Here is a 26,136-nt window from a genome sequence, read left to right as displayed (position 1 = left end):
TTTCGCTTTAGGTGCTAACTGCGGAACATAACTCCAGTGTAAGATGAGACAGACCTGTATTTTACTATAGTTAGAATAGTCGTAATTTGCTAGCAGAAAAGAATAGTTGGCAACTCTAAGCAGAAGGGTGGCTGACGAGTAAACTTTCCACCCAAAGAGGTCCAGTCTCTCATGCTCTTTATCTTGCAGTGAGGAGCGGAAATGAAGCTGTTTACTGCGCTGATTAGCAGCCTCTACTACCAGAGAGCAGGCTTGAGGGTGTGAAAACAAAAATTCCATGCCTTTGGCTAGAGCAAAGTATTTTCTGTCAGCCCTTTTGTTGGTGGGTGGTGCCGATGTCGGTGTTTGCCATATTACCTCTGCAGGCTCCATTATAGCCTCGTCCATGGGGAGGGCAATCTTGGTCAATGATGCCATTTGTAAGATTTTTAACAACTTATGTTGTTTCTCCTGCACCTCAGGAAAGGCAATTTCTTGGCTGTTTGCTACTCTTTTGAAGAGTTCTTGGAACTGTTTCAGGTCATCTGGTGTCGTAGGGGTAGACGGTGTCACCGCTTCAACTGATGTGGAAGATGAATGTGGGGCAGGTGGTGAATAATCCAGGTCTGCCTGATATAGAAGAGAAAGAGATACTATCTCTGTCTCAGAAGGGTTAGGGGGTTTCTCTGTGTGATAATGTTGGGTGTATTCTGGAACCTCTTGTTGCTGGGGAAGGAGGACTAGAACAGGGACTCTTGTATGTGGGCCAAGGACCCCATTGTGGCCATTGCATGGGGTAAGGTGGCAATGGGTAAGGCCAGTGCTGTGCATACCAGGGCTGTGAATGCTCAGATGAGGCTTCGGCTTCACAGTATTCCATGTAGGTTTCATCTGTGATGGGGATGAACGCTGAAAGGAGAAGCGGTTGTTCTGCATGTCTCCTTCCTCGCCACGATGCATGGAGAGTGGTGCAGGAGATGAAGGATGGTGCCATGCTATGCAGCTCGGAGAGTGTTCGGTGCCAAGCAGTGGTGACTGTGGTGCCGAAGAAACTGCTATGTCAGCAGGACGCAGGAGTTGCGCTGGTCCTGCCTTGGGGTTGCAGTTGACCACTGGAGCGCTGACTGGTGCTGGATTTGGCTTGTTAGGTGGCAGCAGCATTGATCGCGGTGCTGCTGCCTGTGCCGCACTCTGCACCGGGGTAGTCGGTGCTGTGGAGGAGACTTGCTGTCTCAACTCCGGTGCCACACGTTGGGGCTTGGCACGGATCCGCTGAGGGACGGTGCTGGAGGAGCCCGGTGCCTCGTAAGTGCTCACTCTGGATGAGTGGAACATTGAGGGTAGAGACCTCACTGGGGAAGTTCTCTTTTTCTGAGCGATCCTTGCTGGAGAGGTTGAGAATCGCTTCCTGACAGTTTAGAAGTTGGAGCCTTATCAGAGCTCAGGTATCTTGGTTTATGAAACTCCCCAGAGGATGTCTCTTGTGGAGGTTGGAGACATTTCTCCAGCAGAAGCATTTTCAAGCAGGGATCCCTGTTACATCTTGCCCTTGTTGTTAAGTTGGTGCAACATGCATCTTTCTGGGCGATATGAGTTTCTCCCAGACAGCAAATGCAGGATGTGTGGCCCTCAGAGACCCACATTGGTTCACGGCAGGAGTCACATTCTTTAAATCCTGTTGAGCCTGCCATGATTGCAGTAAAGTCTCTCCCCCCTCTCGAGAGATAAGAGCAGGAGTTAATTGTAATGGTAAACTGTAGAAACTGTTCCCAAATGGGGGTTAAGGAGAGAATGTTTTCTTCTTTCTTCTCTTTTCTTTCTTTTGGAAGAAAAACCTCTAAGAGGAATTAACGAAACTATGTAACTATGATTAGACTAGGACTAACTAAACCATGTAACTAAGTACAGACTAAAAAGAAGTTCCTATGTAACTTTTAACTTTGGGTTTTTTGTCCCCACACCCCAGAAAGTATCAAGGAGAGCACTGCCCAGCCAAGAACACTTGATAACGAACTGAGGGGACAGTCAGGGGAGCGTGCGCTATAGGAGGTGCCAACAGCTGCAAGAGATGACCCCTGTGCGTGCCCTTCCCCCAACCGAGTACTGCTGCGAGAAATGTCTGAACTCCAGCACAGGGATGTACCGACACCTAGAGTGGAACACCCACAGAAACACCACTCGAAGAAGAACAGCTGTTTCATGGTGTGCAGGAGGCTTGGAGGGAGGCGGGAGAAGCAATGACACAGCTCGCTCAGGAGAGGAGGCGGAACTGGGCAGGAAAAGGCAAGGTGAGGCTGGAGTGGGGGCAGAGTGACCAGATGTCACTATAGGGACAGTCCCGACATTTGGGGCTTTTTCTTATGTAGGTGCCTATTAACCCCCAATCTCTGTCCTGATTTTTCACACTAGCTGTCTGGTCACCCTGAGGGTGGGAAGAGGCGGGGTGGGGCCTCGGGGGAAGGGGTGGAGAGGGGGCAGGGCCTGGGGCAGAGCAGTCACAGGTGCCAACTTTCCAAGAGCAAGTGGGTGATCGACCCCTAGCTCTTTGGAAAGTTGGTGCCTCTGACTGGTCCTATGGAAAAGCAAGCTGTGAAGTGCTGAGGAAAATTTGCAGACTCACTCTAATAATGCTTCTTCCCTGATGCAAAGGCTATAGGTAGATTTAAGCTTCTTTTTCTCATGGAGACTACTGCAAGGAGAATCTATACATACCTGTCTCTATCATTAGGTAACTGTTTCACACCCCTTCCTTATTTAATGTGAGCAACTTGGCTTTGCAATCTCTATTTGGTGTTGTTGGAAACAAAAATGCAGGTCTCTTCATGTTGCAATTCACTGACTTTGCTTGCTGTAAGAATGGCAGCTCACATTCATGATAGGAGCCCCTGTAATGCAGATCTAGTCACATCTGACAAGCGATGTAACCCCCCGCAACGCAAGCGTGTAGGAGCGATCCTACTATTTCAAATGTCTTGTATTTTCTCATTTTTAGTTTTGTTCTAATAAACACATGCATCTTTCTGTCGGGGGAAAGAGAATGGTCAGCTAGGATGAGTAGCAAACTCCAGACTAGAAGGAAACAATCTAAACTGCTGCATGAATTTCTAAAGAAGTGGCAGTACCTGAAAGTCTTCTGCATCCCTAAACATTCCACCTCTCCCTTTCAGCATGTTATCAAACACAATAGCACAAAAATCAGTGCCCACAGGAAAGGAAAGTGAGGGAGAAAGAAGAGGAGCTAAAAGCCAATTTATTTTTCCTCCTCTAGGCTCCAGCAGCTCCCCAGGACAAACACAGCTGCAGCAGCAGCAGCAACCCTGGTGGCCAGGCAGGAAGGACCCCTCACAGGTGGTAGCAGCGGTGGTGGTGGTGAGGTCCTGGCTTCTCCTTCCAGAGGTGGGGGGGTGGGGGCTGGCCAGCAAGGCTCCCCCACTCCTCACTCAGCAGCAGTGGCAGCAGCAGCAGTCCAGGGAAGGTACACTCCAGCCAGCAGCAGCCCAGGAAGGGAGAAGGAGCTCCAGCCAGCAGGGCAGCCAGAGAAGGGGGGAGAGCGTTCCAGCCAGCAGGGCAGCCCGAGGACACAGAGCGCTCCCTGTACCTATGGGGTTCCTGGGAACTAGGCGGGCGGAAGCCCGCCCACTGCTAAAGGATCCCCTCCCAGCCTAAAGGGAGGATCTAGAGGACCTCAAAAACCCAGCTGATTCCGGGGACAACTAATAAAAGAACAGGGACAGGAGTGCGGTCAGAGGGTCATAAGAAGGGAGTCTGACGGGACACTGAACAGAGAACCCCAGACAGCGCCCACTGCTCCTCAAAGGCGTCAAGGGAGCCAGTGGACGCCACCCAGAGGAACTCCGCCCGGATACGTGAATGGACTAAGGACTGGAAACAAGCCCCACAGTCACAGGAGTCAATTTAAGCAGGCTGTCAGAAATGCCCTACAGCTTCCTGGCTGAGCATATGTTGCACACTCCTCACTAAATCTATCAGAACAGATCCAGTGTCTAGGCTCTCAAGCAGTACCTCTATCTTCCCTATAGGTAGTTATGGAAGGCAATGTTTAACAATGGATTAAGAAATAATTAGGGCTGTCAAGTGGTTAAAAATTTTAATCGCAATTAATCGCACTGTTAAACAATAATAGAATACCATTTATTTAAATATTTTTGGATGTTTTCTAAATTTTCAAATATATTGATTTCAATTACAACACAGAATACAAAGTGTACAATGCTCACTTTATTTTTAATACAAGTATTTGCATTGAAAAAAACAAAACAAAAGAAATAGTATTTTTCAATTCACCTAATACAAATACTGTAATGCAATCTCTTTATCATGAAAGTTGAACTTATAAATGTAGAATTATGTACAAAAAAACCTGAATCCAAAAATAAAACAATGTAAAATTTTAGAGCCTGCAAGTCCACTTAGTCCAGGGGTTCTCAAACTGGGGGTTGGGACCCCTCAGGGGGTTGTGAGGTTATTATATGGGAGGGAGGTCATGAGCTGTCAGCCTCCACCCCAAACCCTGCTTTGCCTCCAGCATTTATAATGGTGTTAAATATATAAAAATGTGTTTTTCATTTATAAGGGCGGGGGTCGCACTCAGAGGCTTGCTATGTGAAAGGAGTCACCAGTACAAAAAGTTTGAGAACCACTGACTTAGACTTACTTCTTGTTCAGACAATCGCTCAGACAAACAAGTTTGTTTACATTTGCAGGAGATAGTGCTGCCCGCTTCTTGTTCACAATGTAACCTGAAAGTGAGAACAGGTGTTCGCATGGCACAACTGTAGCTGGCATAGCAGGATATTTACATGCCAGGTGTGCTAAAAATTCATATGTCCCTTCATGCTTCAACCACCATTCTAGGGGACATGCGTCCATGCTGATGACGGGTTCTGCTCAATAACCATCCAAAGCAGTGCGGATTGACACATGCTCATTTTCATTATCTGAGTCAGATGTCACCAGGAGAAGACTGATTTTCTTTTTTGGTGGTTTGGGTTCTGTAGTTTCCACATAGGAGTGTTCCTCTTTTAAGACTTCTGAAAGCATGCTCCATACCTCATCCATCTCAGATTCTGGAAGGCACTTCAGATTCTTAAACCTTGGGTCGAGTGCTGTATCTATCTTTAGAAATCTCACATTGGTATCTTCTGTGCATTTTGTGAAATCTGCAGTGAAAGTGTCCTTAAAATGAACAACATGTGCTGGGTCATCATCTGAGACTGCTATCACATGAAATATATGGCAGAACGTGGGTAAAACAGAGCAGGGGATATATAAGTCTCCCCTAAGGAGTTCAGTCACAAATTTAGTTAACACATTTTTAATGAGCATCATCAGCACAGAAGAATGTCCTCTGGAATGGTGGCTGAAGCACAAAGGGGCACAGGAATGTTCAGCATATCTGGCACGTAAATACCTTGCAATGCTGGCTACAAATGTGCCACGCAAACACCTGTTCTCACTTTCTGGTGACATTGTAACTAAAAAGAGGCCAGCATTATCTCCAGTAAATGCAAACAAACTTGTATGTCTTAGCAATTGGCTGAACAAGAAGTAGGAATGAGTGGACTTGTAGGCTCTGAAGTTTTACAATTTTTTTTGTTACATAACTGCACTCAAAACCAAAACAATCTACATTTGTAAATTGCACTTTCACAGCAAAGAGATTGCAGTACAGTACTTTTATGAGGTGAATTGAAAAATTCTATTTCTTTTGTTTATCATTTACAGTGCAAATATTTGTAATAAAAATAATATACAATTTGATTTCAGTTAAAACATAGTATACAATATACGTGAAAATGTAGAAAAACATCCAAAATATTTAATAAATTTCAACTGGTATTCTATTGTTTAACAGTGCAATTAACTGTGATTAATTTTTTTGAGTTAATAGCATGAGTTAACTGTAATTAATTGACAACCCCAGCCCCAGAAATTACAGAGGAAGATAAATAGCTAGTAAAACCTCTCTCCTCCTAAAACTAGGCCCCTCTGAACAAGACTTTAGTTGTATCTTTAGGAAGAAATGTTGCTCATACGCAGAAGATTGTAGCTGTTGTTTGGGATCTCAGACAATCTGCGAGTCACAGTCCAAAGACTGTGTAGAGCTGCTGGTGGATTCCTCTTTAACAGTATGAAAGCTGTACATATACAGCAGTGACCCACATTAATATGTCATGAACGTGATAAAATGGTTAAAATTACTAGACTGGCTATGTTTACATTATAAGCAAGGGGTGATTCCCAGCTTGAGTACATATACAAGTGCTAGCTGCAAGTAGCACAGACAGTAGCAGCATGGTTTAGCCATGCTGAGTACAAGCCTGCCTGAATTGTGTGGTATGTACTTAGCATGGCTGCCACTGCCTGTGCCACAAGAGCTCCACTATTTATACTCCCACTAGTTCTCATCAAACTAGCGTGAGTATGTATGTTTACATGAGCTAGGAATCACCCCCCAGCTTGTAGTTTAGACAAAGCCATTATGTCTATATGCAGAATCTGTCAATATACAGAGAGCAAAAATGACACTGAAAGAACATTTATTTTCTAAAACAAACCCACATAAATCAGGGAACTGCTTATAATAAAATCTGCATTAACTAGATATAACAGGATGTTCTACTAGCCTGCTAAAGTAGTGCTCCATTGTGCTTAGGTATTGGATTTAGGGATTGTCTACACAGGGAGTTATTCATTTTAAATTAGTGGCACCACTTCACATAATTACTATTTATCTATCTTAAGGTTTTACACTGCCATCTATTACTGCATTATTTGAGTCTTTCCATGTAAAATCAATAGTAATAGTGAAGTCCCTTAGAGGACTTCATGGAGTCTGTGGCATTTCTCTCTTTTGGGGCAAAAACTTTGGTTGAGGGTAGGCTATTTTTTCTTTAAGATTTCATTAGTTTCTATAATTGCTATATCTGCTCTGGTTATATGTCGAATTAACACTCAATTCCTTTAGCCCAGGGGTCAGCAACCTTTCAGCAGTGGTGTGCCGAGTCTTCATTCATTCACTCTGATTTAAGGTTTCGCGTGCCAGTAATACATTTTAACCTTTTTAAAAGGTCTCTTTCTATAAGTCTATAATATATAACTAAACTATTGTTGCATGTAAACTAAATAAGGGTTTTTAAATGTTTAAGAAGCTTCATTTAAAATTAAATTAAAATGCAGAGCCCCCAGAGCGGTGGCCAGGACCTGAGCCAGTGTGAGTGCCACTGAAAATCAGCTCCCGTGACGCCTTCGGCACGCATGCCGTAGGTTGCCTACCCCTGCTTTAGCCACTGCTTATTATGGATATTACCTGTAATTAGTTTTATGTTTCTGAAATAAACAGAACATTAAAAATATGAGCCAGGAGGAATCATCAGATCTGCATTATTATTCCTCCTTCCCCTGCCACACACATACTTTTTTCTTTTCAAGTATGTTGAATACTGTATTTGCACTTTAATTATAGTTTCCCCATCTTGAAATATTCTTGATTGATGTATTCTTTAATTTTATCTTATACCTTTGCCAAAATATTATCTTGAAATACTCAGTGAACCGGAGAAGCAGCAATAAACTACTACTACTATTAACAATATGTTGTACTTCTGTAGTGCCTTTCATCCAAGAGCATCCAAGCATTTTTTGAACATTTAACAAACAACAATAAGCAGCAGCAGATATAGAATATTTAACATTTCCAAAGTGCTGTGCAAACATTAAATAAGTCTTCCAACCCCTCCATGTGGTAGGTCCAGCAGGAAGACACAAGCTCTTGTATCAGAGGCCTAGTATGAGGCAGGGCCTGCTCACAGAATCTGGCATGAAGAGGGCTAATATTGCAAAAAATGCACATTCTTCAGAAGTGCTAAGCACACAATACTCACGCAAACACACCCCAATATTAAGTGGTACCAGAACATCCTGATAATAAGGATGGTACAAAAACATTCCCCAAGGATAGCAGGAACACACTGACCCCTCCTAAAAGATAAGGTCAGGACAACAGTAAGTAATAAAGACGTTTTGATTGAACCAACATGTACAAGGTGATAACTAGCCATGTCAGGGAGCAGTAACTATGTCAGAAAAAAGGCAATACTAACTTGTTTGTATCAGGGAACAAAGATGTATGTCAGAGAGAGTATTTTTGTCCAGCCAAGGGAAGAATGGGCTGCATCCATTGTCATGGGCATACATGTCTTAGCAACCTCATAGTCTGCCAGGTGCTATTACCATGCTTTGTCAACAATAAACCTGGCCTGGCACCTTTGTACTTGAACAGCTCTTGTGGTTATTAAGCAGTTCGCTCGAGGTCTGATGTGCTGGCTGTTTGTGCAGAGCTGGGGCAGCACACAGGGAGAACACATACCCACAGCCAAACATCTAACCACAGTAGGTAAGCATTTTCTCCATCTTTTTAGATAGGGAATTAAAGCACTAAGGGTACATCTACACCCTTAGGAAAAACTGGATCCATAATTTTCCACTGGTGGTAGAGCTGTAGTGTAAAGAAGTCAAACATTTTTTTACCACCCTGTCATCTAAACTTATAGACAAGCCTAGACAAGTTACTTGCCTATGGTCACAGAGCAAATCAGTTGTAGAACTAGAAATAGTATCCACAATGGATTCTCAGCCCCTGCTTTAACCAAAATGTATTTCTGTAAATTCATTAAGCTCTCTCTTTCACTAGAAGCAAAGACACCACTGTTACAAAACTGTACTAAATAAGGGCACTTGACTTTTTCTACATTGATATGAAGTGCAGAACCCTCTATTTAACAGTAATTTATGTTATAGGTAATAATTGGAGATATACCAATCTCCTAGAACTGGAAGGGACCTTGAAAGGTCATTGAGTCCAGTCCTCTGCCTTCACTAGCAGGACCAATTTTTGCCCCAGATCCCTAAGTGACCCCCTCAAGGATTGAACTCACAACCCTGGGTTTAGCAGGCCAATGCTCAAACCACTGAGCTATCCCTCCAGCCCTAAACACCATCTAGGCTGAGAAGCCCAATGTTTTATGTATCTTTACATCATTATTTGTTTTTTCAATAGTTTTTCTGAACCACAAATATCCACTCCCTAAAGCGTGGGCTGAAACCTTGAAAAAATAATCAGCTTCTCTGATGAGTGATTGTTAACAAATCCACACCCATGCTCGGAGGGCACACGATAGTCCAATGAATTGCACATTCACATGCCATCCCACTTCTTTACCTATCTGCAGAGTTATTGGAAGAGGTCAAAATAGTGAAAAACATGAGTATTCAACTTCTAAATCTTCAGAAAATTAAACCTTGCCTATTTCATTATCATGTCCACTAATGAGAAGAGAGTTGACAGGCAAAGGGTGGGCAAAGAGAATAAATGTGCATGTTCCTGTTACCACATAGGCACTCAGAACAAAACATTTGGTGCATCTACCAGCCTTGGTGCATCTAACTTAACTTGTACATTTTGATACATCCCACATCCTAAATGCTTTTGCATGGTGGATTCACAACACTCCATCAACCCAACACTAAGCTTTCACATACACACTTCCTCCACACCCTCCTGGATTAAGGCGGTCCCTCTATTCTCCAAACAAAGACTCTGTTCCTCAGTGCTCCAGTACGCAACCGGAGAAGCAATGCAGGTGTAGATGCCAGAAAAGCTAAGATCCTCCTATTGAGAAGAAGAGTCAGACCGTAAGCCAGACTACTGCACAAGTGACTCAATTACCCACTTGAGGTAGAATGTATATCCCTGGGGATAGCTCAGTGGTTTGAGCATTGGCCTGCTAAACCAAGGGTTGTGAGTTCAATCCTTGAGGGGGCCACTCAGGAATCTGGGACAAAATTAGTAATTGGTCTTGCTAGTGAAGGCAGGGGGCTGGACTCAATGACCCTTGGGGTCCCTTCCAGTTCTATGAGATAGATATAGGTGGACTGAAAAGACCTGGGAAATTATGGGACTTGCATTTGAGAACACCTTTTCTAGCAAGGTGTGTTGGGTTTGCTGCTCCCCGGCATCAATGAGGATAGATCCACATTTTACAGAAATATTCGTTGAGAAGTCTTGGCTACCACCGGGAGAAGAAAACACCCCTATGTGCAGTCCAGTCCCTTCCTTTGGTAAAGCAAGGATCAAAGGGCTCGGAGCAGCAGTGACATAGTTCCTGAGAGAATTTTCTTGCAATTGGAGCACTTGTTGGCCTTTGGTTTGCTCAGCACAAGCATCTCTGCCCTGATACGGGAAGAGGGCAAAACAAAGAGATCTTGACAGGTGGACCTGTTCGGGGAATAGAGCCCTGAAAAATGTTGGTTCCCTGAGGGAGAGGAGATATCATGGGGGAAAAGTTTGCTCACTGGTGCACCACAACAAGATTTAAAAGCTAGAATGCTAACAGACAAGATGAGAGTACTAAGCTGCCACTTTGACTTCTGAGGTACAATCTGGGGTGTGGACAGCCTTTAATGCCTGGGGACAAGACTGAACTACGTCCCGTATTGCAAGAAGAGAAGCAGGCTGTGGAATTGGCCAAGATCCAGAAAGACAACCTTATGAATCCCTCTGTCATTTGGAAGTGTGATCTTCTCATAGCAGTAGAAATACAACTCAGCATGCAGATGGCTACCAAGCCTCCTGTCAGCTGTACGCCTAGTAGACTCCAAATTTGTAACCTATAACCCATGTTGATTCAGACTTTGCACATTTTTAAGTCCTGAAAATACTCTCCTGGCTGTCTTGACTACATGGCAGAGATACTGTAGCATATAAAATGTTATTTAATAACCACCACCTGCACTTATGGGAGGCTACCTGAATGATCACAGGACCCTGATGTTCCAGCAGTACTGAAATTGCACTGCCTCATATGTTTTTCATATTTTCCAGCCACACTACTCAGTCTAAACAATTTATCCTCAGCCACACACACACTCCAGCGGTCTTCCAAAACCTCAAAGCCATTTCATACCTAGCATGCATCATGGCCACTATCTTTCCAGTGGAAGAGGACTGCAAAATCACAAAGCTATTAATGCTGATCCTTCATTGAAAGGGAGGGGCTGGCATGAATTGACACAATGCATCCCTTCTTCCAGGGGTTGCATGTGCTGTTTTGGCAGGCCTCTCATATCCTGTCTCTGTGGCTGCAGGGTATCGAGAAGTGAACTCATTTCCCACACAGCAGTTAAAAGCTCTACCAATAGGCCACCTGGTTTATGATCCTGGTTCTCACCCATACCTCCTCTAAGACAGACTCTTCTCATCTACCCAAGAAACTAATCCAATGGAATTGTCACTTCTGAGGCAGAGACTGAAGATATTTCAACAATGAATACCAACTTCATCCTTGACCATTATCTTCCTCCTTTCATATCTCATCTACATTCATCATTAATGTCCATTAAACTTCTGTATGAGAATGTGTTTCCTGGGCATCCCTATAATAATTGTATGCCATATTTGTCTGATCCAAATTACAATTATTGTATCAAAAGAGCTAGATTTCAAATCATTATCTTCAGAATCCACCACCTACCTCTAACAAGTCAATCATCCGTGTCATCTGAGAGTAGATAAGAACTCTGTGTCCTTGAGATTTCAGCCGTGTCAACAGAAGGTCAAGAGCATAAAGCTTCCCACTGTCCGTGATCAGGCTCTCTTTGTCTGAGAAGGAGAGGGTGAGAAATGAGTAAAAAGCTGAAACAGTTGCATGTTAACAAGCTTATATAAAGGATTTATTTCTGAAGCTTTGTAGTGTTTCACTGCAGTATCATTTCCTAAAGTGACTGGGACTGGGGGAGCTGCAAGCTCCCTTGAGGCCAGCACGTCTAACCTCATTGTTTATAGTAACTTTTGCCGGTTTGGGCTGGAACTGACATATAAGTGCTCCCACTCAGTAATATTTACATCCCTCCCCAACCTGGGAATCATGTCCAAACAAATAAGACTTGATCCTCATTTAGATAGCCACATTCCACTGTCAAGGCCTCTCCCTTTGTATCACCGGGGATTATGTCCACACTAGAATTATAAGCAATCTCTTCATGTTATCCCACACAGATATCAAAGTTCTGTCTTTCGGACATCTGCTACTACCACCCTCTGACGTTTGGTTATATTATTCATATTAGTGATGCATGCACAAGACCAGCAGTATTACTAGTACACAGAAACAATTTGGTTCATTGTGAAACAAAATGTCCTTCACACACTGCCTGGATTCCCCCCTCGTTTCTAGTTTTTTTTTGTTTTTAAGAGCAGTTTCCAGTGGACAAGCTTTAAGACACTTTATACATCATTTTTCATATCCTCTCTTCTTCAGCACTGCAGCAGCAGTTTGGGCAGGAAGGAGTTTCTGTTTGCAGATTCCATGCATAAGCAATGTACTACCACTAAAAAGGAGACAGGAGGAGGGAAACAGTGGTGGTGGAGAAATTTCCTCCAAAATTCTCAGCTGGAAAGATTACAGATAACTTTATCCTTTTGATGCCTGAATCCTAGGCTTATAATCAGAATGGAATGTGATAACCGCAGATAGTTCATGTTGTAGCAGAGTCCTGAGATTCTGAGCATATATTTACCTATTATCTAGCAGATTCCCACCCACCTTTTTTTTTTTTTTTTTTTTTTTGGTGTGTGCAGACTTGTCAACATATCGATTAGCCCAGAAGTGATGTGCTAACATAACAGACATCTGTAAGGCATTTAACTTAGTACAGCACAGCATTCAGATTAAAAATACTACCATAAAAAAAAATCACTGTAGCACATATGAAATTGATTAGAAACTGGTTAACTGTTAGATCTAAAATTAAATTAATAATAAATAATAAATAATAATAATAATAATAATAATAATAATTAATAATAATAAATGAGGACTCATCCAAGGGGAATGTTTCTAGTAGAGTCCTGCAAAGATCTGTTCTTGGTCCAACGTTATTCAATATGTTTATTAATAATATGATGTGGAAGAAAATATAAAATCATTTATGACAAAGTCTACAGTTAGCACAAAATTATTAGTAGTAAGTAATAAGGACAGGTCAGTTATACCAAGTGAGCTGTAAAATCTGCCTTACAGTAAGAGATGTTAGAAGTTTAATGTATTTGTTTATCCAGGAGACATCTAAGAGGTGATTTAGTCATCTATAAATACCTATATGGGGGGAGAATACTTCTGACAGTAGAGGGCCCTTTAATCAAGCAGACAAAAGCATAAGATCCAGTGACTGGAAAGCTACAGCTTGACAAATTCAGACTAGAAAATAAATTTGTAACAGTAATTAATCAATGGAACAATTTATCAAGGGATGTCTTGGAGTCTTTAAAATCAAGACTGAATGTCTTTCTAAAAGATGTATTCTATCACAGACTGAGTTACAGGCTTGATGCAGGAATTACTGGGCTAAATTCTATGCCCTGTTATGCAGGATGTCAAACTAAATGACCATAATGCCTCTTTCTGGGCTTATTTCTACCACACTAGCAACACTGTCAGACATTGTCTTTACACTTCTCTCTTACTGACACAGACACCTTTGTCTACGCCTTCGTTTTGTCCTGTTTAGACTCTCGTAATGTTCTTTTTTTGCTGGTCTATGTGCACAATCAACAATCAGTTTCTTCCTCCCTTATGTTCATGGAGGTCATTTGATGAAAACGTGCTTGCATTGCCAGGACTTAAACATGCTAAACTAGGTTCACAGCTTAAATGATTTCAAACCTTCTCTCTGGGTTCCTCCAACTACAGAATCCAGAGATGTAGTCACCAAGAAGACCAGGTTATTTACCTTTCAGTACCTGGAGGTTCTTTGAGATGCATAGTCCCTAGCTGTATTCCACTGCGTGCATATGCAGAGTCAGAGAATTCTTGGAAGCAGTGTCTATTGGTCCAAGCATGGGCCCACATGCCTCAAACTGAGGGTATAAAGGATGGAGCAGAGCAACCGCCTCTCCAGTTCCTTCTCTACCGCAAATCCAAGAATGATCTGAAGCAGAGGTGAAGGAGGGTGGGTAGTGCAATATAGATAGGGATCACACATCTCAAAGAACCTCCAGTTATTATAAGGTAAGTAACTTCTTTTTTGAGTGCTGGTCCCAATGTGTATTCTACAGTGGGTGACTGAGAAGCGGTACTCAAGTAGGAGGAAGGTGCGACGATGCAGGTGGAACAGCCATCTGAATGACTGCTGTACCAAAGGAAGTGTCAACAGAGGAGTCCTGTACTAGAGCATCATGACTTGTGAATGTGTGGATGGAACTCCATGTAGTTGCTTTGTAACTGCGAAGAAGAGATACTTCCTGAAGCAGTCACTGATATTACTTGTGTTCTTGTAGAATGAGCCTTTACTCCATATAGGGTAGGAAGATGTGACAGCTGATAGTGGAGTAGGATACAGCCAGAAATCCAGATCTCCCTACTGAGAGAAGGTCCCGATGATGGGAGAAATTGAGGCTCAGGAAGAAAAAAACATCTTCTGGTGCGATACAAGTCTCTGTCCTCCCTGGGGCAGGTGGAAGTGGGTGCTCCCCCAGGCAGGGAATCTAACTTATTAAAATTACAGTATAAGCTGTTTTATCCGGCACTTCACCAACCGAAAAGCTCTATAAACCGGCATTTCTGATCTTCATTGAAATTCCAGTTTATAGTAAGGTTAGCGCGGGGCTGGTAGGGGATTGCAGGGCGGGAGGGGGTGCGGAGCGTGGGCTCTGGGAGGGAGTTTGGGTGTGGGAGAGGCTCAGGGCAGGGAGCTGGGGAGCGATGGGGGTGCCAGATCCATGGGGTGCTCACCTCGGGTGGCTCCACGCAAGCTACAACCTGTCCCAGCTGCTCTTAGGCGGAGGTGTGGCAGGCTGCTCTGAGCGCTGCCCCTGCCCTGCCCCGAGCACTAGCTTCGTAGCTCCCATTGCTTGGGAACCACGGTCAATGAGAGCTGTGGGGGCAGTGCCTGTGGGCGGAGACAGCACACAGACCTGCCACGCTTCCACCTAGGAGCAGGGACAGGTCACCACTTGTGGGGAACCACCTGAGGTGAGCGCCCCTGGATCCGGCACCCGCCTGTACCCCCTCCTGTGCCCCAATCCCCCTCCCACACCCAAACTCCTTCCCAAAGCCCACATTCCACAACCTCTCCCACACCCCCCAACCCTGCACCCTCTCCCATACTCAAACTCCCTCCCTCTTAGTTAACCAGCATTCTTCGCGTACCAGCATCCCTTATTCCCCCAACATGCTAGATAAAACACCTTTTACTGTATTAAAAACTAGGCAAAAAACACAGTAAAGGCAAAATATAAAATATTTACAGATTGAAGAACAATGAAGTAACCGTTCTGAACATTGGAGATTCTGACTCATGACACACAGTGGTAAGAAGGAACTGGAAAGGTGGTTGATCTCTGCCCTTTATACCCTTAGTTTGAGGCGTGAGGAGAGCAAGGGCACATGTGTTGACCAACCGACACTGCTTGTAAGAATTCTCTGACTCCAGGCGCATGAAGCACACGTGCATCCGCACTGAAATATACATAGGGGCCAGCACAAGAAGACGACACACAGTTCAATACCTGAATTTAAGCCCTCAGATGTTTTCCGGCTGCAAATGATGGCATTAGTTACCTTTAAAACAGAGCACAGCCACCTTAATGATGTTAGGAATTTCATCAACTCTTAAGAAAAACAGAACCCTGAACTCAGGCTTTGGCAGGTAACTGACAGATTAAATGCTTTAAGAGCCATTTGGTTTAAGTTGACATATTTGGGATCTTTAAAAAAAAAAGGTATAAATTTACTTTTAAATGAAGACCCATTTAATGCTGCTGTTCTTCTGGTTGCTAGCTTTCCACTGCAGGATGAATTAAATTATTTAGTGTCATTACTTATGAAACACTAAGATGCTAGACATGATAAAAAGCTGATGTGGTTGTTAGCTATAAGTGAGATGAGTATGAGAGGAAGAAGTGAAATAACAAGCAGTGGTTGTTCAAATGTAAAATCTGTCTAGTCAGATTGCCAAAAGAAAGTATGCTGAGACAAGCAACCCAACTAAAGGATTCCACTGTAGTGCTTAGGTAGAACGTTTGGCATGGTTCAAAAGGCAAAATATTATTGCTTTTCTTTTGCAATCTCTTAACAAGTGTGAATAGAGGATTAAGTTTTGGTAACTGGAAACATTAGATGCCTCATCACTGGCTCCAACCATCTCCCTTTAATGGTTTACTATGTTTTAAACAATTACAAACAACTGGATGCATACTGAGAGTGAAGAACAACTTATCCGCAGGTAACCCTTGACTCTGTCAGGTGAGAAGAAGGTCACACTGTCAACACTCAGCAGTACAAAAATAATCTGTCGATCCCAATCTTTGCTCAATCTCTTGGCATACAGAACAAACTAAACTACTGAGAATTTAGGCAGAGATCCCCCAAGGAATACAACCAACAGGAAAGCAAGAAAAAAGTATCAAAGGGAATACTTTTATATTTGGGAGAGAAAATTTGTTTGTTTTAATTTTGTGTTTGCCGTGTCCTATCTTGACAACACTGAGTATTCAAAACCCAAAAATTTCTGTATGTTCAAAGACTGCCACCTAGTGTTCAAGAAACATCACAGACTGCTTCTGCAAAGCCATGATCAGGCTTACCCTTACATACCCTCTCCACCTCTATTTATCCTCAACAGAAAGCAACATTGAGTAGTTTACTAGGAAAAAGTTAAAAGGTTTTTCTCTCCCTACCCACTTTCTCCCACTTATTTTACTTTTCCTCTCCATTCCCCCTTATCCCCTGTGGAAAAAAAGTTTTTTAAAAAGTGAGTGGAATTTGTCTAAAATTTTGAAAAAAAATAAAAAAATCCAAAATTTGAAACTGTAAAAATTTTTATTTTGAAACTTTATCAGAAAATGTCAACTAAAGTGATTTTTTTCCAGCACAAAATGTCATCACTGAAATTTTATTTTTCATTAAAAAAATTCAACCAGTCCTATGACTTACAGATTGCACTGCGCCCAACAACAAATTCTTTATTACTACATAAAGCAGAGGAGGAAAAGCAGTCAGTCCTGTAATCAACATCAGCAGGAAAGGGGTTGCAGGCCTAATGGTGCCTCTTCAGTCAACAGAATAAAAGACTACCAACCAGCCAGGCAGGGGATGGACTTAAGCTGGCTGAGAGGGGGTGCTATAGATACTACTGCCTGTGGAAAACAGATAGTCACTAATGATTATGACTCAGAAAAATCTCAGGGAGAGTTCTGGCTGATGACTGTGGCCGGACACATGGACCCCTGGGGAATTAGAAAATGCCCCTCTGGATATATAAAAATACAGAGGAAAGAGATAACAAGTCTGGGTTCCAGTGACTCTCCCCCCAGGCAGTCTGCAGAGCACAATGGGGTCAATAAGGAGCTAGCTGGCTCTCACAGTAAACAGCCAGTGAGGCCAGTGCTTTTTATCGATGCTAAAAGGACTCAGACACTTCCTGCCATTTAATCCAGGACCATTTTTCTTTGAAAGAACAGGAAAAGCCTCAAGAGATTCCCACAGTGATCACAACTATGTCTGCTGCCAGGGTAGTGGGAATTCAGTCAGAGAGAGATGGGGACAGTGTTAAGAGAGATAGAAGTGGCTTCAGTACCTATTTATTTTAAAGCTTTTCACTCACAGTTCAATTTTACATTCATTGGGCTTTATTCTTGCATCAAACTGCTTCTTCGGCGCTTCATTATTCACTTTCCATAATGACTTGGATCATACCTGCATCCATACATACACACTGCTCCCCTGTCCCTGCATCTATGTCTCTTCTCAGCACTCAAACTTAAACCTACTCTATTTCTCACTTAACCAACATCCACCTGCTTAACGCAGTTTCAGTATACACTTCCTCCACCACCCACCTGCTTATCTTTGCTTCTTTCGCTCCCTGACATTCATATGCTTAACCTTGCACCTGCATCAATCACCATATGGTTATTTACAATGAGTGCACACCCACAAGATTCTTGTATATTGTTATTCAAACAATATTTAATTCCAACTTTTTTCTTTTATAAGCTTTTGCAAGTGGCGGAATGAGATGTCAAGACTTTTTCAGAACACATCCTCATCTTTTGGGGTCCACCTCAGCCACAAAACTCTCTTACACTCGTGCACCTCTCCTTTCATGCCTTCCCACCTACTTTACCCCAACACTTCTATCCCTCCCATTTTCTTTTAGCTGCAGTAATTAAACTTTTGATTTTGTATAATTGCTGGAGACCAAACAGCATAAGAGTTCACTACATGGTATAAATCAGACTAATCTGAAACTCTCTCAGCAGGTATATTAGCCCCACTAAAAAGTGAGTGAGTGTGTCTGTGTGCGCACACACATACACATACCCCTCTGATAACCTGTCTTCAATTCCCTTATGATAAATCTTAGTAAATCAGAAAGCAGCAAGCAAAAACCATTTTCCTTTTACCCTGCTCATATCCCCGTCCAAAGATCCTTGACCCAAAAGGGTCTTGGGAACAAGCTAGCATTCTAGCAGCGTGAGCTGTTTTTCCTCTTGCTTATCTCTCAAATCTCTAGTGCTTCATGCAGGCCACGGTTCAGGTCCATCATTCTGCAAAGTAACAGTATTCCCAGCTACTGAATGTCACTGTGGTACTGGTAATCAAACTGGGAGCTAATTACCTATGCTCAGAATTATGGGATAATCAAGAGGATCAAAATGAAGGCTGAGATTGCTTTATTATTGCAGTGATATCTTTTTCTTCCCTTGGCCCCAGAATCTAAGTGAATCCGCCATGTTGCAAACACAGATTTTTCTAGTCCAAATCCAGTGAATCATCCCATTCCCCCCCCCGCCCGCCTTTGCCTCTCAGGCCATTTCATCCTCTATTCAGTTCCCCACATCTTGCCTTTTCTTTGCAGACTGCTGCAAGAGTAATGTTTATCCTCTAGTTCAGAAGACTAACAAACAGACCGCCTAGGCCAATACCACAGTGTCTCAGTGGACTTGCTCACAAGAGGCGCTTGTGAAATGAGCATCTATCCACCAATCTCTAGAGAGTCTTCTTTCTGGAGCACTGATGGAAAAAGTATTTTTGAATATGTGCCCAGCAGGAGGACAGGGGACAAGGGGAGGGGCAAAAACCAAAGCCCTAGTATTGTTGGCTAGCTATCAAAAACATCTCTTTATAGCCTAAAATGCTGGTTGAGTTACAGGGCCGGCCTACAGGAAAATGGCACCCTGGACGAACTTGCATTTTGGTTCCCCTGGCCCCCATGGGTGTGGTGCGCGTGCCCCCGGCTCCTCAGGTTCCCCTCTTTCCCTTTGCCCCACAGGCCTGCTGTCCCTCCTGCACCCCTAATCCCTGCACCCCCTTCGCTCCTAGTTCCTGCATCCCCCTCCTGGGGAAACTGACCTGGATGCACAAATCAGCTGGCATTGCTGCTCACTCCCCCTTGGACTGCTGCTCCTCTGCCCCACACACTTCTAGAGGGCTGTGAGGAGGGGAGCAAGGAGCAACAACTGGGCTCCCTACATCCAGGTCACTTTCCCTGCCTGGGCTGCGTAAGGAGAGGGCATGAGAGCAGCAGCTCTTGATGCCTCACAGCCCAGGTGGGGAAAGTGACCTGGACGCAGGGAGTCCTGGGGGTGTGTGTGTGTGTGTGTGTGTGAGTGTGAGTGTGAAGGACTGCGTGAGGGAGACCGTGTGTGTGAGAGAGAATAAAAACAGCTAACAAAAGCCAAAGCTGGCCAAAACACCAGCCATGTGCTGCTCCCACTAAAAGGGAACCAGCACACTCTCTCATCCTTCCCATTTCTCATATAAACTACCAGGGCTTGAATTAAATTTTTGTATGAAATTGGGGCGAATTTAAAAACATTTTAAAAATAAAAATAAAAAATATGAAAAACTTTAATACATTTTATTTACAGTGTCATTATTCATACTAGTCTTGCTAGTCCTCCCCCCAGGTAGAGAGGCACCGAGGCTAGGATCAGGACCAGCTGTGCCCCCAAAAGACCAGGCCAACCCTCCAAACTGGACCAGACCCACATCCCTCCCCAGACTGAACTGGATCTGACCCACATCCCTCCCTAGACCAGGGGCACTAGTGGGGGGATGGGGCAGAGGGAACTGGGGTAGGGCTGTCTCCCCCGGGGATGCTGGTGAGGGGTAGGGGACACTGAGTCTCCTCTAGGGATGCTGGTGGGGGGATGGGGCAGAAGAAACTGAGGGAGGTTCAGTCTCTTTCAGGGGTGCTGGTGAGGGGCAGGGGCACTGGGTCTACCCCAGGGAAGCTGTGGGGGGCATGGGGCAAAGGGACTCCAGTTGTTCTGCGGGGCCAAAGCCAAGGGGGCTTACCTGGAGCAAGGAGCACCCACTGGTTGGGGTGTCCATCCACTGGGTGCTGGTGCTGCCTACTGCCCATCATGGTCCGGGACCCCCACACTCCCCAGCCTTCACATTCGAATAATGGTGGGGGCGGGGCAGGCACAGGGGCAAGCTGCATGCATAGCACCCTCCCACCAGCGCTGCCCCAGGCCCGGCAGGGGCCTAGGAGCCCAGGGAGGAGGCAGGGGCCACGCCACTGGGGAGTCCAACTGTTCAAGGTGCATGGCAGCCAGAAATCCCCAGGCCTGCCACCTCCCTCCCCCCAGCTTGCTCCACCAAGCGGCACAAGCCTCTGGGGGGAGGAGGTGGGGCCGGAACAGGGCTCCTCTCCGCCCCTGTCACTGGTAGGAGCCCTCAGTTGGCTGCCAGGAGCAAGTGGAAGGGGAGGAAGGGGCAGGGAGGAGGGGCAGTCCTGGGACCGCTGGCCAAGATGGGCTGGGCCAGCACACGCCACCCTCTTTGGTAGGCTGCCCTGGGCAGCCAGCCCAGCCGCCCACCCCAAAGGCCGGCCCTGTTGAGTTAAGCACCAGAAGAGGTTGTGTTAAACTAGTTCTGCCTTCACTGGCTGCTTTGCTCCAGACAACGTATGGGTAGAAACCAGAATTTAAAGAGATACTTTCTCACTCAAAGGAAAAGGAACAGATGACCTTACTTTCCTAGTCTCATTAATCTATTCCACTACAGAAATTTAGAAAGGAATTAGAAACTTACCTGGTATCCTGATGAAAGACCAGCCATTCTGAGGCCTGACTCCCAACAACCCTCCCGGATACTCTGGGAAGAACTGGGAACATCGTTTCAGGTAATCAGCTGCTAGTTCAGGTGCTCCATTCAATATACACTGCTTTGCTTCAAGACTTCCTCCTTCCTTAAATGCCCTATGTTCATACTCTGCACTTTTATCACTGCAGTAGAAATCCAGAGGCACTGCTATTACCTATGAGAAAACACAAGTAAAATGATGAATACATATACTCATATTGTCCCTCTTCTCACAAAAAAAGTGTTCAGTTAAATTAGTTTCCAGAGGGACAAGATTTAAAAGCAAAGTCATTATAGTAATATACAAATAGTAATACCATCTTAAACTGATTTAAAATAATGAGAGATGCAAAAAAAGTGCCCAGCCAACATGCAGGCATGAATTATTGTCCTTTCTGATAATCTGTACTTTGACTTATACTTAGTGCCAACTGTTGCAAGATGGAGAGCAAAACGAAGATCAAATAATGTGCACTGTCACTGTATAGCTCATTTCATCTATGTTCGGTTTGAATTCTTCACTGTCTAGTAGTTACTTGTCGGAGTCTAGATTTGCACAACTCCCTCAACTTCTCCCCTACCCTAGAGGGCTACTGCATTTCAGCAGTGACCGATGTATAGCTGAAATACTGAAGATGTGGAAATCAGGAAAGAAAAATGTAAAAGGGAGGAAAAGACACAGTTTGGTAGTCTTTCAGAGGCAGCACTTGGCAACGATGGGTCATACTTATATCTTGTATTCTTATTTGTATGTAGGATGAGTAGGGAGGTTTATCTTAAGTTTTTTAGCTAGTCATTCTGTGCATCCCTTTCCTCATTGCCTGCTTTCAGTATACTTTCTCCAGCTACACAGAATAGTCTTTTGCCAACACAGGAACCCAGGCCTTATACCATAACTAACTATCTTGGACCATCTCCATCATTTTAATCTTTGCTGCTATCAGGATGGAGAGTAGAAGGGACTGGTTAGCCAAATAGCTGTGTGTTCAGATGGCTGAAAATCCCTTGATAAAGTGTCTGCTCCAGTAGACAAGCTGCCTTTTGAATCGATCTATAGTATTCTCTTATCTCTCCTCACCAGGCTAGCAGGCAACTCTGAAGTGCCATCCTGTGCAGCAGATAACTACTCAGAATCAACACATTTTAACAGCTGCCTAATGAAGAGCACAGAGTTAAGATGGATGCAAGAAGCAATGGGAAAGATATGGAGTGCTGGGCCATGTAATCCCAGATGTTCTCATCCATTTTTACCTGGGACAGTTGAAAAACAGAGTTCTGCTTCCATCTGATAGTTTCCTTTTCTCTTCCCATTTCACAAAAGTGATGAAAACAGAAGGAATCATGGAAAAAGTCTGACACATCACACATATACAACTGCTCTGTTAGGATGCTCTACAGATCTCTCACTAACAATCTGTTAGCGCATAAAATCCAAAGCAGATGGAGCAAATGCATCACTTTCTTTTACAATCCTAAAATTAAAGCACCAAATCATCATTTAACATGCAGTATTTTACAAGAAGGAGTACACTTCCAACTTCCTCTTTTCCCTTCTAAGTGTAAGTCTGCTCTGGGCCAAGCATGCTGAGGGAAAAGACTCTGCAAAAGCTCTTTATATTCCATTTCCTATAAAGATGATATAGGAAGTTTTGACATGCTTTTGAGACCTAGAAAGATGCTTTGAATTCATTACCTCAACAGCTTCAAAATAATGAAAGCTAAATTTCAACATTTCAGTGCATATTATGAAATTAATTCCCTAAGATGAGAGAAAAGTTATTTATTGATAATGGCGTGTTTGTAGTTCCAGGAAACAAGTATGTCATCACTTTAGAGGACACAATGCTATATACCAGAAGTAGGATGTAGAAAACTGATGTTATTTATGCAAGTGTATAAAAACTAGGAATTCTCTGCCACAATTTCCAGTAGTTAAGGTAGATCCTGACCAGTTAAATCAAGGTAAAAGGAATGAAAGCCTACATCTACACTAGGGGAAAGACTGTGGCTAATCATTACCTTCTTTTCCTTAAATCGATAAAACCTCATTTCCTGAATGGAAGGTTTTCTTTGCAAACAAAGACTAGAGGCTTATTTTTTTTAAATGAATGTTTAGATTCTGGCACACAATTATGGTACAAATTCAAACAGAAAAACAAATAGTGCAGCAATTTGTGTATTTCAACACACACAAGGTCTGACTTATTCACAGACTAAAAATGGCTTTGAGCGTACTTGTTTCCATAGTGCCAATAGAGGTACACCACAGCTGCAGCTCTTCCAAGAGCAAAGAAATAGGGATTTGGGAAAGTGGAACAGGATGTCAGGATTTCACTTTAGACCAACTTGAAGTCAGTAATGAATACTAGAACAGCTAATTCACTGAGGATTCAGAATACCATCATTATGAAAAAATACATTTAATCAGAACCAAAAGGCAAGGTTGAGCGCTTAGCACTGATTCTAAGAGGATTTGCTACACTACACTGCCATCTGCAGTCAAAGCAAGAGGCTGTATTTAGTGCAAGGCAGAAAGGTTTCTCATGGTGAATGAATTTCAGACTCCTCTGCCTGAACACTGATCCCACAGTAATTGTGGCGAAAATGTACCCAGAGGCCTATCTTTTCCCTTTGTAAAGAACATTGTTTACTCTCAAGTTGAAGTTCATATTTTTACACTGAACAAACCTGAGTTGGAACAGAGAAGTGTATTCCTTACGGCAATGATGCCCAAAATTTTTATCTTTTACTACTTGAAAGGCACTTGAAGGCCAGCACTTTACTCAAAATGGAGCAGTCTGTAGCCACTTCCATATTTAATAAAGAAGTGTGACCTGTGTAGACTTGTAGGCCCTAGCATGCAAATCATTATGGCTGTTGAACTCAAGATGGAAAGTTGTGTGCCAGGAACCCTAATTTCCTCAGGCTACATCTCTGTATGGAAAAAATGAGAGTAACTGAGGGCTGCACTTGGGTTATATCTGACCCTAAAGGAAGAGTTATTAGAAGAAAATGCCAAGGGAACTCTACGTGCCTGAGATGTCTGAAAGCACTCTCTATATTAACAGGAAAGAACCTTCACATGCAGGAAGTGTGCACATGTAAAGGTTAATAATATCTTAGGCCAAAATTGGGGTAATCTGATTTAGTCATGACAGCTCCAGATACACACACACACACACACAAATATTTATAAGACACCATCCAAAAACATCTACATGTCCTTCAAGAAAAAAAAAATCATACAAAATGTTGAGGAACCTGTAAAAGGAAGGGAAAGAAAAGAAATATGAAGCTTTTCCATTAGTATTATTTGTCCGTGTGTGCACAAACATCTCCCTCACTGTCAGGTTTGTTCTTGCGGTGTTATATGTAATGAACAGCAGTTAGTCCCTGACTCCAAATTCTCATGTTTATTAGTGCATGCTATCAAATTGTATTAGTGCAGCAATCATGGATTAGATCAGTAAGAAGATACTCTATTTTGAGGTAATCTACATATAACCTCTGTAACTCAACAGTTATACAGTATAAAAATCAGTGCTAGTTTAAGGAATACTTTCTCTATTTTCATGCAGATTTAACCCTGAATATGTTGTAGGATTTTTAAATCATCTATCATTGTGATAGCTGGAATCCATACAGGAGTTTATCAAACTCAAACTGAAGTGAACAATACATAATGTTCTGGACTGATTTCATGAGCCCACTGAAAGTAAGAACATGAGACACATGTATCCTTCAAATCACCTTCATGTTTCAGATCTCTCTCTGATTCAGTATAACGGTTTACAAATGCATACAAATTATACTCGGTCACAACCGCAACAATCATCTACTCACAATCCCATCCCTGTCTCTTGCTCCATTAACTTCTCATACCTCATCATAGCTCAGCACCAACAACCGGACATTCTTTCTGGAAGCATTTGGACTTATTCTGCTGTTTAAAAGACTTATACATTCTTGCCAACAGTTCATAACAAGCATGAAACTCTTAAATCTTCGCTTCCCAGGAAAGCAAAGCCCTGTCTCCACTTCATCTTTTCTATGTAGTAGCCAAGCCAAACCAAGACCGGACAATTTCCCCATTTATAAGACTTATGACAAAATAAACTGCAGACACTATTTTCGCCCATCAGCTCAATACTGGATCAGCATATCAGTTCCTGAACTGAGCTTTTAACCATGCTCCACTCACACTGACCTGCAGTACAGAAAATACACACACACCTTCACAGATGACACAACTCATTTATGGAGGTCAGTGAAGAGCCCCTACGCTGCAGAGTTGACATAAGTAATTCCAGGGCAGGGGTCGGCAACCTTTCAGAAGTGGTGTGCCGAGTCTTCATTTATTCACTTTAATTTAAGGTTTCATATGCCGGTAATACATTTTAACATTTTTAGATGGTCTCTTTCTCTAAGTCTATAATATATAACTAAACTATGGCTGTATGTAAAGTAAATAAGGTTTTTAAAATGTTTAAGAAGCTTCATTTAAAATTAAGTTAAAATGCAGAACCTCCCGGACTGGTGGCCAGGACCCAGGCAGTGTGAGTGCCATTGAAAATCAGCCTGTGTGCCGCCTTCGGCACACGTGCCATAGGTTGCCTACCCCTGTTCTATGGAGATCAGGTTTTCATTCACAGCTATTTTCAGCTAACTGTCCATTCTTGAACAATGTGATCTTAGGATCTGGAAGGATATCCCCCATTCTGCAAGGCCTAGTCAGATTCTTGGCCTCACAATCAGAGCAGATGAGCTCATTCCAGAAGGTGCCAAGGAGAAGCAAACAGGCGATGAGTGCAAACGGCTATTTGCCATCTTCCTTTCCACAGATGCCAATGTATAATTACACGCACATCCAGCTTCAGTCAAGCCCACTGATAAATCCAGCAGTAACACAAACACAGATTAGGAATGGAACATTTGGGTGGCTTGGTGATAAGAGTCTTCTGCTCCCAGTCTGCTTCTCTATGAT

The 26,136-nt window shown here is 43.3% G+C and overlaps 1 protein-coding gene across 1 annotated transcript in view; it reads right to left on the bottom strand.

The window, feature by feature from the left end:
• The window catches only part of INO80 (INO80 complex ATPase subunit), a 129,323-nt gene that overhangs the window by 22,462 nt on the left and 80,725 nt on the right, over positions 1-26,136 (bottom strand). Inside the window, exons 26-27 of the mRNA XM_050954779.1 lie at positions 21,102-21,327; positions 11,532-11,659 (exon numbers count right to left, since the gene is read on the bottom strand). Coding sequence (XP_050810736.1) covers positions 11,532-11,659; positions 21,102-21,327 — 354 coding nt within the window. The remainder of the gene's footprint in view (positions 1-11,531; positions 11,660-21,101; positions 21,328-26,136) is intronic.

Source organism: Gopherus flavomarginatus, chromosome 5 (assembly GCF_025201925.1).
Source record: "Gopherus flavomarginatus isolate rGopFla2 chromosome 5, rGopFla2.mat.asm, whole genome shotgun sequence".
Lineage (NCBI taxonomy): Eukaryota > Metazoa > Chordata > Testudines > Testudinidae > Gopherus > Gopherus flavomarginatus.
The sequence above is the reverse complement of the archived record's forward strand: the minus strand, read 5'-3'. Positions and strand labels throughout refer to the sequence as shown.